At 32.6% G+C, this 14,962-nt stretch overlaps 1 protein-coding gene across 3 annotated transcripts in view; it reads left to right on the top strand.

Annotated features, from left to right (window-relative positions):
• Rdl (Resistant to dieldrin) overlaps positions 1-14,962 on the top strand; it is a 330,014-nt gene that overhangs the window by 102,417 nt on the left and 212,635 nt on the right. For 2 of the 3 annotated variants that reach the window (XM_072538616.1, XM_072538614.1), the window contains exon 3: positions 2,509-2,576. The exons of the other annotated variant lie outside the window; for it this stretch is intronic. In XM_072538616.1, the coding sequence (XP_072394717.1) occupies positions 2,509-2,576 (68 nt within the window). The remainder of the gene's footprint in view (positions 1-2,508; positions 2,577-14,962) is intronic. 3 annotated transcript variants of the gene reach the window in all.

Here is a 14,962-nt window from a genome sequence, read left to right as displayed (position 1 = left end):
ATAATTTTGTTTAACAGGTGACTTGTTTTCTAATGCACACTTTTCTACGTATAAGTCGTACATCTTCTTAATTATCAGTTCACTGTTCAAATATTTACGGTTGGGGTGGTGTGTACGAGAATAATGACTCGAGAATGCTGCAAAAGATGCGAGGTGGGCTCGTACATCAGCATCGTTTATTTTATTTTTAGCTGGGGCTTTTCCCCTTGCCTTAACCCTTAACTGGAAACGTGCCGTCTAACAGACTACAGCATAAAGAATTTTGAACACCGTGTACAAATAACTCCGCCCATCGCCACATCACTTCATCTATTTTTTATATTATTCGTTGACTATTAGTGACCCGACTTAGGTAAAGAAATACGCATATTTGGAAAAGTTATAACCGAAAATCAGTTTTAGTTAGTCTCGGTTGAGGTTACATTTTGTTTCATTGAAAACGTCGCGTATTTGTTACAATCATGGCCGGTCTATCAAAAAAAATCCGTTTTACCGATGCTGATTTTGAAGATACAGCTTTGAAGTGGTTTGACGAATTAGACAGTAACGCTAGTGATGTTGATCAAGTACAAGATGATGTTTATTTAGAATCTGATAGCATATAAATAGCATCTGATAGCATAAATGCATACATACTGCACCAAAGTTAAAAAAACAATTCTCAAATTCAAGAAAAATCTGCTTTTGCTAAAATATTAGCAAAACAATTAGTAGAAGGTCATATGAAGCGAAAAATGGGTAATTTTCATGTACTGCGGCTAATTCGTGCTAGTATAGCGAGTATTTTTAGAATTCCTGAGAATAACCAAGTAGATGAGAAAGAGCCATTAGTACTAGAGAAGCAAAAAATATGTTATTTAAAAATATTCGCAAGAAGAACCGTATGACAAAATATCTTTGTGACCGATGAAGAAAACCTGTGTCTTCAGTGTACGAAACCAATTTGTACCAATTGTATGTAACTTTTACAGTGGCTGGACATTTTTTTCAACATCAAAATAATTACGCGAGTGAATTTTTACGTAATTCAGTACCTGTTAGTGCCTTTCATATAAAAAACTTACTTGATGTATATTTATTTTTTTACTGTAATGAAAATTAAAATATGTTACTGTCACGAACTGTAAATGATTAGCTGTTAGAAAGTCATAGTTATTTTTTTATTCTCTGACAATATTTTGAGTTTCTTTACTGTGTTCAATTTCAAATACAAACAGCTTTTAGAGTACTATTAAATATATTAAAAAAGTTTGTAAGTTTAGTTCGTATCCCCTCTGCTACATTGTAGTCTGTCAGACACCATGTCTCTCTGTGTGTATTAAAATAGGGTCTCTCCAGTTAAGGGTTAATAACGCTGTGGAATTCTTCCTTAACAGGAAGAAATCTTTCCACTCTTTTCCAGCTGACACAGTAGGTTTTAAGAAATAGTTTTTTACATATCGAATATTCTCGTCACCTGCATCTAGAAAGTATTTATATTAACGATTTTTGGGAGCACCGTTCCCATTTCGTATACGGGATCTTACAGTTTTTGCAATTATTATACAGCCACGCAAGTAGGTGTTTTGCTAGGTATATTCTCCTAAATGCCAAAACGAGTTAAACAATGAACGCCGTTTGTTTATATCAACTGTTTCTATACATTTTCGCCGACAGCCACAGTCAAAGTCAGATAGGAAAACTTTACCTTTAACTACTTTTCCCCTGCTGGTTTTGTATGTCATGCCACTGTTTCGCAAAGCCTTCCGTGATTTACGCTGCCATTTTTCTGGATTTCTTAAATTCTTTCGGGTAGCCTGCTTGTTTTCAGGTTCGGTTTGTTCATTTAAATCCATATCACATTAACTAATAAAATTTCACAACTGAACACAATATTATTACATTTGAACTAACGCATTCATAGACGCAGGTGGACTTGACTCACTGTTGCCCTGAATTATAACAAATTATTTTCACAACAAAAGTAATCTTGTTCTGTCTACGGTTAAACCCATTGGAGACAAGACTTGGCTGTTTGTTGCATTGAAAACAATGGTTTTAGAGATAATAAACAGGCAAAAATATAAAAAAAATACTGGACTTGGACCATTGTTATTCTGACACACCTGTTTTATTCATGTAAGAGGTATCTACTTACAATTATCAATATTTAATAAACTTTCTTTGTTTTCTATTCGTGTGGAAATATTTTTTTCGTATGATCTAAATAATTTTATAATATGTATTCGAAATAAATTTTAACAAGTCAACAAATTACTAATCATATGGCATTATTCCATTAGAAATTTAACGACATCGAGCGATGTGACGCAACCACTATACGGTTTATCTGTAATCTGGTATAATCTGGAGTTCTTAAAAATATTTCTAATTCTTGTAATAATATTACTAGCCATATATTAATTATCCCTTCTAGAAAGCTAATTTTGTGTCCAAATTTTTGTTATAGATAAAAACTATAAAAACCATATAAAAGAATCGATCGATTTTTGACGGGGTCAATTTCAGGTCCTCCAGTGGTAGTCGGAGTCACAATGTACGTTTTGAGCATCAGTTCGCTTTCAGAAGTCAAAATGGTAGATACTCATACAACTCATGTAAAGTATTTGTGAGATTAAATGACTAAAGAGCACTTTATTTACTAATCAGAAAAGTTGGTTTTATTATCGAAATTTAAGATCAAATTAAATTAAACTAATTAAATTTAAATTATTAGTAAGATTTAAATGGATCAAATGTAAATTGGCACCTGCAAGCAAAAACAATCATAATTTAAATGTTCTTATGAACAACCATTATATCAATATTTATAAACATAGGTAACATTTAAATTATTTCCAAGATATTTTGCAAGTTTGTAATGATTACAAAGTAATTGATAAAACTTAGATCTCATATCTGTCTAATATATAGATATAAAATTTATTTAATAGAACATAAAAACAACTATAATAGTGATAACTTTATGATATAAATTTTACTAAACTTTTACTATGTAATACATTAGCAATTAGCAACCTATAAAATTCAAAAACGGGATATTAAACAATAAAATATAAACATTACAAATTAAGAAAACATTACATATATATATCTTCTTCCTATCAATGAGAGAAAACATTACTTAAAATTTATATATAATATATATATACAGGGTGACCGGACGAAAACGAAACAAAGACATTATCGGAAACTACAACATTTTTGAAAATCCCAGCAACAGGTCAACTTTTGATTAAAGATAGACAAATTTTCCAGTAATATTTTACTTTTACCCCTATGTCAGGGTAAGAATCACTCCAATATTTTTAATGTCAATGGGAATCAAATAAGATAATGTTTGAAAGCACTTGCAATTCTCTTTATGTTAGTCTTTGAACATTCATTCCCTAATTCATTCCAATAATTCATTTGATATATTAAAAAAACATACGAAGAATATACTTACAATTAAAAGCATAAGTGATAGAGTTATTTATCTTATCTACAAAATAAACAAAAAAATTCGATTAATGATCACCCAGGTATACGCACCTACCAGTGCCCACACAGATGAAGAAGTTGAATGGTTCTACGATGACGTTAATACTGCGCTAGAAGAGGTAACCACCAACTATACCATATTGATGGCAGACCTAAATGCAAAAATAGGCTACAAGCAGGATGATTCGGAGTTTGTACTTGAACATCACGGATACGGCGACAGAAACGAAAGGGGTCAAACTCTTATAGAATTTCTTTTGCAACACAGACTATATGTCATGAACACCCATTTTAAAAAAAGCCCCCAAAGAAAGTGGACTTGGCAATCACCAAATGGCTTGAACAAGAACGAAATTGACTTTATTTTTACTAACAAAAAAGACCCTGTTCAAGACGTAACTGTATTAAATCAATTTTCAACGGACAGTGACCATAGAATAGTTAGAGCGAAGGTAGTCTTGATCGTAAAGAAGGAACGAAGAAATATGGTAACAATGACAAAAATATTACGTTTACTGCGATTACTAACACAAGGGCATACCAGGAAGAAATAGACAGAAAGCTTCAGAATGACGTGCAAGATAAAACCGATATTGAACAACTTAACGAAAGGTTGGTGGACGCTCAAGGGAAGGCACAGAAGAACTGTCAAGTTAAGCAAACAAGGAAAAATGAAATACTAAAAAAGGCACAAGGAACCTAATGCGAAAAAGAAGGGAAATGAAAGATAAGCACACAGTGAACATCGCAGAGCTAAGGAATTTAAATAAAACTATTTCAAAAGCTGTTAGGAAAGACATAAGGAATTTAACACTAAAGAAACAACTAATACCATAGAACAAAATAAAAGCCTTAAAGTTCTAAAACGAAAGTTGAAGACAGGAACCAGGAACATATAAGCTAAAAAATAGCCAAGGACATGCTGTATATGAACAAAAAGAATTTAGAAAAATTATCGCAGAGTACTATAGAACATTATATCATCGAGATGCTCACATTCCAGAGGTGGAAATCCCAGCCATACAAAATCAAGGATTAGAGGAACTTCCAGATATAACCGGAGAAGAAATCGAATCAGCGTAGAAAGGTATGAGGAACGGCAAATCATCTGGAGAAGATGGCATTGTAAGTAAAATGCTAAAATTAGGATACGAATAATTATAATGCGTCATAAAAGCTTTAAAAACCCTTTATAATGCCTGCCTCTTTGAAGGAGTTACACCAGAAAAATGGAATAGTGCCATTATGATAATATTGCACAAAAAAGGAGATGTAACAGAAATTGGAAACTACAGACCTATCAGCTTGTTATCTCATTTATATAAGCTCTTTATGGGAATAATTACTAACAGACTGGAACCTAAGCCGGATTTTCACCAACCGTTAGAGCAAGCCGGATTTAGGAGTGGCTTTGGAACGAATGACCACCTACAAGTAATAAAATCCTTAATAAGAAAGTTACAGAAGACAACAAGCCATTGATATTAATATTTGTAGACTATAAGAAAGTGTTTGACTCAGTCCAGCATAGCTCCATGTTAAGAGCTCTTACAGAGTGCAGTATTGATCATAGGTACACAACTCGGTACTTCTTCGGAATATATATATATATATATATATATATATATATATATATATATATATATATATATATATATATATATATATATATATATATATAATAGCGCAACTGCTATTATGGCAACACAAATACATTTCCCTTCGAGAGGGGTATTAGGCAGGGAGACACCATCTCTCCTAAGCTATTCACCGCTTTGTTGCAGAGTGTTATGAGAAACAATAATTGGGAGAATATTGAAGTCAACATAAATGGAGAATTTCTGAACAACTTGAGATTTGCAGACGACATAGTCTTTATTGCAGACCGGGTATATCATGTCTGTCAGCTTTTTCAAGACCTTCAGAGCTCGTGTACACGATTTGGACTTAAAATTAATTTCTCCAAAACACAGTATATGACCAACCTAGTACTGGCGAAAAACATCTCAACTAACGGCACGCAAATTGAACAGATGTATATCAGCCACGAGATTAATTTAGGAAGAGATAATCAAACAACGGAGCTAAACAGGAGAATAGGACTGGCATGGGCGGCTTACGGAAAACTGAGAAAAGTCTTTAGATCAGATATTCCCATGTGCTTGAAAAGGAATGTCTTTGATCAATGTGTACTCCCAGTTCTAACGTATGGAGCAGAAACATTGACTCTTACCAGAAAAGTAATCAATTAAATACAAGTGTCACAGAGAGCGATGGAAAGGTCAATGCTGAATATATCTCTCAGAGACAGAGTATCAAATAAATAATTAGGAGAAAAACTGGTGTTACTAACGCAGTTCTAAGGATTACAACATTGAAATGGAACTGGGCGGGGCATGTTGCCAGATTAAAATATGGAAGGTGGACGAAGGAAATTCTGGAATGGGGACCTAGACACGATGCTTATCGTAATCGAGGACGTCCCTCAACAAGGTGGTCAGATGACATCAAGCGCATTTAGCACAACTGAATTCAGGGTGCTCAAGAAAGAATGCATTGGAATTATTTACGGGAGGCCTATGTCCAGCAGTTGACTCAAAACTGCTGATGATGATAATGTTCTTAGCTGGTTACTTCTTTCCTAGTTTACCAAATGGTAAAACTATTGATATCCGGTATCCGTAAAATGATAATGTTTTGTTCGAGACGTACCTTCTAAAGTGTTTACGGAGTGAGTCATAGGCATTCGTTAACAATTCGATGACATAAATTTTCTAAAAATACGGGCGTTATTCTACAGATTTTATTCTTTAGTTGTCCCCACAAAAAAAAATCCAGTGGAGACAAGTCTGGTGACTAAGAAGGCCATTCGATTCTGACGTGAAAATTATGGTCTAAATATTGACAAAGGAATAAAACATAATGAGGAGCAACACAGGAGTCAAGACAGGATTATTCACGTCTTTCAGTAATTGTAAACTCATTTGGCCAGTCAAATTGGCAGGTAAAAAAATGGCCGATCATTAAAAATACCAGCCCATACATTTAATTCCTGCGGTTGCTGTGTATGCACTTCGTGCAAAATCCTGGGGTTCTAATCAGACCAAAAACGGCAACTGTAAAGGTTGTAGTTGCATTTATGAGAAATATGATATAATAATTAAGGGACAAAACATTAAAGCAAAACTATGGGTCAGTCACTGCTCACTCACTGATTATTTCACAAAACTGTAAACGGCGGTCATAATGGTTCTTCCCATTAAATTCCTGCACTAAGTGTATTTTATATGAATGGAATTTTTTCTCCTTCAAAATGGCTTGGACGCTAGTTCGGTTGATTCCAGATACAGCTGCTATTTACTTCGTACTTATTATGGAATCTAGATGAACATGTCCTAATACTGCAACTTGAGTATGTTCATTAACTACAAGCCCTTTAGTTTCTCGTTTTTCATTACCTATATTTTAAGAAAATGTCTAGGAAAAGAAATGGAAGGGTTATATAAGGAATACCCACACATAAAAAAGAAGATAAAGAACACTTTAGAAACTATACAGGCATATCGCTTATTAGTACAGCATGTAAAGTGCTATCAAGTATCTTGCTAACGAGGCTTACTATTAAGAGAGTCTAGGCAACTACTAATGCGGCTTTCATGCTATAAGATCAATAATAGATTTAATATTTACGATCTGACAAATATTAGAAAAACTGGAAATTCAACCGAGACGTACACTAAATTTTCGTAGATTTAAAATTTATTTTTCATAAAATTAGAGGAGCAAACTCAAAATTGAGTGACATATTCATATGCACAGGTACCGATAGGAAACGAAACATCGATGCCATTTAATATAACACCAGGATTTAAAAAAAGAGACCCATTATCACCGTCGCTGTTCAAGTCCTTGAAATATGCAATAAGTTAAATATTGTCTGAGCTGACAAGGTGATTTGAGAATCGAGGATCAAAAAATATTGTTGTCCTTAGCTTATGATCTGGATGCAGTCGCTCATTTTACAAGAGATGTTAAAGAGATATTTTCAGAACTTGAGGACGAAACAGGTAGTCAGGGTCTTCAAATAAATAAAGAAATGACAAAATACACGCTGAAAAGAACATAAATATTAATGATCACAAGTTCGAAGTAAGTAAAAGAGTTTAAATATCTGGGAGCGGTAATCAAAGATGACGATTACATAGAAATTAAGGTCTCAGCAATGACAGCTTCGGGGAATAGAGTATTATACTCCCTATCATTATTATTATTATCTAAGCTGCTAAAAAGACAATCTAAATTAGGACTGTGACGTGGAAGTAAAACATAGACTTTACATTAGCAGGAAATAAATAAGCTGTTGATATTTGGAAGAAAGGTTCTTATAATAATATGTAGCCCTCAAAGAGATGAATTGACCGGAAAGTGGAGAAGGCGCCGCAATGTCAAACTGGTGGCTCTGTATGGTAAAACATCGTAAGACATATAAAATCTAACCGGATAAGATGGACAGATCATGTGGTAAGATCAGAGAAAAAGAGAGTGCTAAAGACAGTGCTTTTGAGAGCCCAGACGGTATAAGAACATTAGGCCATCCTAGAAAAAGATGAAAGGGTGATGTTGAAGCCGATTTATCTAGGATTAGCACATTATTCATAAAATGTAAAGAAACAAGATCTACCTTGTGAAATAAAATAAACCGTGGTAATTAATTTTCAAAGACTACAAGTTAATCCTTGCATTTGATATTCACAAGAACATTATTTAATTTTACATTCTTTATGTGATTATCGTATAATTTACTAAGTGTGACAAATATGACAAAAAAAGAAAGGCTATGCGAAAAGAGAAATTATTGTCTTAACTATTGGCGTACTAATTAAGCATAATAATACAATTTAACTTTATAATTGGACCGAAGTTAAAAAGTTAAAGACTAATGTATAGGGAACTGCAAGAATCTCCATAAGATATTTTATTTTACCCACACTTCCACTAAAAATATTTAGGTGATTCTTATTCTGACTTCCACTATAAATATTTTCCTCTTTAATCAAAAATGGACTTCCACCGGGCTTTTCAAATATGTCGTCATTCCTGATAATATCTCTATTTTGTTTTCATGCGGCCCCTCTGTATATATACAAAATTGATAAAACTAATCACATATTTCTCTAAATGTTTTCCCAAATGACTTTGTTTTCCAACCCTAATCGTAGAGGATGCAAAAGCAGGTAGATATTAGAACCGTTAATTATTAGTACAAGAATAATTTTCAGTATAACTGCTAATTTTTATGAATATAAATTGCTAATTAGTATATTACTTTAATTGTCTTTTCGCAAAATTGCGATCTAAAAAAATAAGGTAAATGAATATTTGCACAAATGAAAATTAGATTATTTAAATTGTTCTCCGTTTTCACTACTCGTCTTGAAGCTTTCTATTACGATGACTGTTGACTTCTTGCATTTTTTATCTTATTAATTGTTTTATTATAAAACTGGGTGCAATACATATATTTATTAAGAAATTTATGTTTTAATGCTGTTTTGTAAAGTTTTATACACCACAGACTGAATTTTTCCGGATCTTTTTATGTTCAACTGCATCAGACATTATCCAATTTGATGCTGCAGCAGATTTGGTGACCTTTAATTGCTCACATCTGATATTTTTCGAGCATCTACGATATTTATTCAATTCTGTTTAAGTCTAGAAATCTGTTGGTTCAAATCAGTATAGGAATTTTTAGTGCATCTGGGAAAAGGGCTTTTACTTCATATCTTTAAAATCCACAATCTGTTTAAATACAGATCTAGATATAGATAGATATAGATATAAATCTTTACGAATAAATTAAGTTAATTTTTTTATTAAAGCGATGATCTGTCAATGTTGTCCTGAACAACATAATATCGTCTGCATATAAATTGGTATGTGTGACTCCTTTGTTCTTAATTATTTCATCATTTGGATTCTCGTCTTACCTATGCTTCTCTCTGATTCCAATATAGACTAACGAATATTCACAAATGTTTATTACTAGCCTGTTGAATGCATTTCTAATATCTAAAAAACAGGCGTGTATCTCTTTACTAACATTTAAGCATCGATAAACAGGCGCGTATCTCTTTATTAACATTTAGCATAAGTTGCTACCTAAAAGTCTTTATAAAGACTACGCCTCAGGACCAGGAACCCCACTTTGTTGATCTAACGTTGCATGAAGTAAGTTCTGTTTAAAACTTTAACATATTATAGTATTATCAGCAACAATGTAATTTAAAACTAATTTAACAACATTTAAAGGGTTTTACCCGTATATTTATTGCCTTTACTCATGTTTACCTAGTATTAGCATTGATGATGGAATAGCCATTTCTAAAAACTTTCTGTGATATTGCCCGAAAGGGATCTTTTAAATAAATATACCTTTTATTAAGAATTTTTTAATTAAAATTTTTGTAATGTATGATATAAACATACAACAATATAAAGCCGGTTACAGTAAATTCGTTTCTCTTTAGGATAATAACGAAATTATTATTAATAATGATATAGAACGATCTTTATACACTCGTTGTACTATCCTGTTTAGACCGTCATATTTCTCGAGCTATAAACCTTTTGTAAAAGGTATAAATAACAATATGCTGTGTGCTGAAATTTTTGTAAATGGGATATCAGTCAACTTATTTTATGTCTTCCACCTGGATCGGTTATGATAGATATTGCTCATATTTTTAATATATTTACAGCCAAACCACCAAAGTAGAAAAAGTTAAAAAAAAATTATGAATATTTGGTTAGGCTATGTGAATACTCAACAGTCCTACAATCGCATATTATTTTCAAAATCGAATTTATTGTTTCAACAAACGAATGCAGATTTCGCTTGTTAAGCTGCAGAAATAGTTAACATAAAAGATTTATTTTTTTTAAGACTTTGCCGACGTTATTTAAGATCATACATTAAACGAACTATAAAAACTTAATATACTTATAAAAATAATTATTAAGGAAACCACGAGGCATGTTTTTTAAGTAAGTACTGTTTGGCGATTCCGCCGCCGCAGCGCTACGGTCGGCGTTCCGCGCATGAGCGCTGGTTACCTACATCTCTTATCTACGCACTGACGCCATTACAGTCTGATTCTTCATGTATACTTGTTTACTCCAGTGTTTAAGATGCCTCCAACAATCGTGAGTCACGCTGATTGTGAAGTACGGGCTGTTATATGATTTCTTAGTGCTAAAGGCGTAAAACCGATCGATATTCATCGTGAGATCGTTGAAGTTTACGGACAAAACATTATGAGTGATGGAATGGTAAGGGAATGGGTAAGAGCATTTAAAGATGGCCGCACAAATGTGCATGATGAAAAACGGAGTGGGCGTCCTTCGGTCGTTAATGAAAATTTGGTGCAGAAAGTGGACGAAAAGGTGAGAGAAAACAGACGCTTTACAATTTCATCATTTTCCGACTGCTTTCCTCAGTATTCTCGTAGTGTTTTGTATCGCATTGTTACCGAGAACTTGAATTACCAGAAATTGTGTTCACGTTGGGTTCCAAAAATGTTGACGGATTTGCACAAATCCCAACGTTTAGGCAGTGCATTGACTTTCCTTGAGCGGTACCACAGTGAAGGTGAAGATTTTTTAGACCAAATTGTTACTGGTGACGAAACGTGGGTGGCCTACGTCACACCAGAATCAAAACAACAACCCATGGAATGGCGATATTCATCATCACCCAAAAGAAACAGAAAAGGAGTATTGCTAGTGGAGTTTCTGCCTCGTAATGAGACAATCAATGCAGCGTCTTATTGTGAGACATTGAAAAATCTGCGTCGTGCAATCCAGAACAAAAGACGTGGCAAGTTGAGTAAGGGTATCGTTTTTGCTGCATGACAATGCCCGTCCACATGTGGCTAATCAGACCAAAGATCTCATCAAATCATTTAAATGGGAAACTCTAGATCATCCTCCATACAGCCCTGATCTGGCGCCCAGCAACTACCATTTGTTCCAGCACTTGAAGAAACACCTGGGCGGTCAGCGTCTTGAGCTGGTAAGAGTACATATTTGGTAATTGTATAATTGTATACAATTACCGCTAATTGTATGCAATTTCCAAAGTCAACGGTATATGTAGGAAATTATTTTCAATTATCTACTTTTACCGGTTGTATTTAATTACCAAAGACGGTAAAAGTATAAAATGATGAAATAAAAACAATAAATTTCAACAGCTATTCGTGAAGTGGGATTTTTATTGAACTATATTAAAAACAAGAGACATTTTGTTTAACCCGAATTCAGTTTTTTGCCTAAATTAACACTACTACTTTACTTACTTACTATTTGTTCTGACATAACAAACTCTCATGGCACTTGAAATTACACAACTTTCAGTTTTTTTTTATTTTACACTTATCGGTTTTACATTTACTTTTGTTAGCACATCGCTGATAGCCATGCCCACCCAACAGACACGTTTTTCTAACATATTTGCACGATGAAATGTTTAGTTTTGGAATTATGTCTAGAGAAATAAAATTCGTATAATTCATTTTGAACACTCATAACTATAGCCAAAAAATGTTTACTCTCTTCATGCCCTGTCAACATCTGGCACTCTTACTTTTGCCCTATCAAGGATATTACTAGAGGGAAGTTTCAAGTTTGATGTTTTAGGGATTTTCTTTGTCTAGACATTTCTTTGCACGTGTCTGTTTATTTGCAACAGAAACTTGCCTCTCTGAAATTTAATTAGAAGATAGTTCTTCTAGAATCGCATTAGATTCATTTACTTATGATTGCTCAGGTTATTCTGGTTTTTATTTTATTAGAAGCATATTTGGTTTATCCACTTCTGCTTCTTCACATTCTTTAGAATCAGGACTTGACTGTGTATCTTCTACTTGTTCCACTAACGCTTCCAAATCTTCTTTAGTCAAAATATTTTCCAGAGCGTCTTTTGGCGGTGATGAAGTTTTTCAACCAATTATGGTACGAAACCAAAATATAGCTTTATACATATTGCACTTGATGGCAGAATGGTAATTTTGTTTGGTTGCTTTCCAACTCTGACCACTTGTTTGTTTGGTTGCTTTTCAACCAGGAACTTACAAATTTTTGATGTCTGGATTCACACGTTAAACAGATCCTTGTAACTGACTGTGTCTTGGCTTACCGTGTTCTTTAAATCTTTTCATATGATAAACAGTTCTTTTATAATTCTGTTGGAGAATTCTCGTCCGTTGTTGCCTTAAAGAAATCTTCGAGCTCTAAAAGCACAAAATATTTTCCGAAACAATTTTTAAAATAATACTGGTAAACAAAAAATAATTTGAATTCAGTATTTGCTTGGGCATGCATATCTATTAGATCTATTTAACATCTATTATTCATTTTTTTAACAGTATAGGTTTCACTACAGATTTTTTCTGGCAATTTTCATACAGATTCGAATGACTCGTTATGATTTCTTCAGTTATGTTCTTGTACCTGTGTTTATTTGAACATTCTTGTTCAACTTCCATACCCAATTAATTTATGTGCTCCATCTATCGATTTAAAGAGTTCTTTCATTGGAACATACAATAAAACATTATGTTCATCTTTACTTAAGAGGCAACTCAGTTTTACAGTTTCCCCAATATTCATGACATCATACTTTTTCAACCGCTTGTTGTCATCCGGTATTTTACCACAAGTTTTCGATTTACTTACACGTACTTTATTTATTAAATTTTAATACACTTTAATACACTTACAATAAACTTTAAACTATAATATAATGTACAATTCTGTATGTAGTTAGGTTAACCTAAAATGTTATTTCGGTAAAAATCACTTCAAAGATAGGTATCTAACATTATTGTTTATTAAAATCATGAAGCGCATGCCAAATCAGGGTATAAATACTTTTGATGTCTTAATCAATACTGCAGACTAAAGACTGATTACGCACGAGGTAAACAAGGGCATTGCTATTGTGTATCCATAGTTGTTATTTGCAATTCTTACTTTTAACAAGATCCTCTGAGAAGTGTATACAATTACCGATAAAAGTAGGAAAATTACCGTTGGCTCTGGTAATTTTATACAATTACCGGTAATTGTATACAACTACCAGAGTATCTACTCTTACCGTAACATATACATTGATACTGAAATCGTAGCACTGTAAAAGGGTTGTATTTTTTCCAACCACTTATTAAACTTACAAAAACTAAATAAATGATAACATTGATTAACTAATTATATATCAAAAAATTATGGTTATTACGGACCCGACAGAAAAGTACTATCTTGGATAAAACTGCAACAAGCACAAATATTTAATTATTAATTGGGTAGTGTAATAATATTTAAACAGTCAACACATTTTTATCTTCTTCTTCCTTATGGGTTATCTTAGATGGGTTATTAACTAGATTTCTTTGCAGCTAGTCTAAACACTTCGTTTAGGATGCAACTAAACCACTTCTTAAATTTCTAATCCAGGCCATTTTTGACGGCCTAGAATACTTGCAATATTTCTCTTTTTTTTTTATTTTTCATGCAAGATTTATATAAATGCAAATTAAAAAAAAATGTTAATTAATAAAATGTATTTTTATTTCTTCATTAGACGGTTCAAATGACTCAATTTTTCTTTTTTTCTGTATAACTGCGTTTTTGCATAATGCACAATATCGAATACATTTATATTTAAAGTTTTATATCCTTCACATTTTTCAATTATTTTTGCTATTGCTTCGACTTACTACGGATCGCGAAGATTTTTTTATCCTGCTCATGAGTTTTCTATATCTACAAGTAGGTACACAGGTTTTTATTTTAGTAGAATGTTCCTTTTTTCTTTTTTGTCACAAGTTGCTGGCCGAGCGACAAGCATAGGCATTTATTCAGTTGTATATATGCAATACATTAAATATAAGGTTTAAGACAAAAAAATGTAGATAGTTTATGTGATAATGGAGATATATTATTATACATATACAATATTAATTACAATTTACGATATTATTTTCCTTAATAGCTTTTAAAAATATACGTAACCGACGAAATATCAAAAAAATATTAGTATCAATTACCGTCCATCAAAATATTGATCTCTTTAATTATTACTGTCAAACGGACAAACTATATTAAATAATTACTAATAATAAGATGACGACTACATTAAACGTATGTGCGATAATGGAAAAGAAAAGCTGGATAAAGATTTAGGGTTGATACTTAAAATATATGAACGATTTTAAAAAGATAATGGATAAAGTCAAAAACGGAAAAGACAGGGGAACGGAAATTACACATGAAGAAACTTATTGTTATTACTAAGAAAAATCTCCTGATACTGAGCTTATAATTTCTTAAATGTTTAGTAATATTTATTAGCGCACATATTATTATACTAATTTATCTCTATTTAAGGCCATTTTATATTTAATTTCATTGTTTTTTG

Source organism: Diabrotica undecimpunctata, chromosome 7 (genome assembly GCF_040954645.1).
Source record: "Diabrotica undecimpunctata isolate CICGRU chromosome 7, icDiaUnde3, whole genome shotgun sequence".
NCBI lineage: Eukaryota > Metazoa > Arthropoda > Insecta > Coleoptera > Chrysomelidae > Diabrotica > Diabrotica undecimpunctata.
The sequence above is the reverse complement of the archived record's forward strand: the minus strand, read 5'-3'. Positions and strand labels throughout refer to the sequence as shown.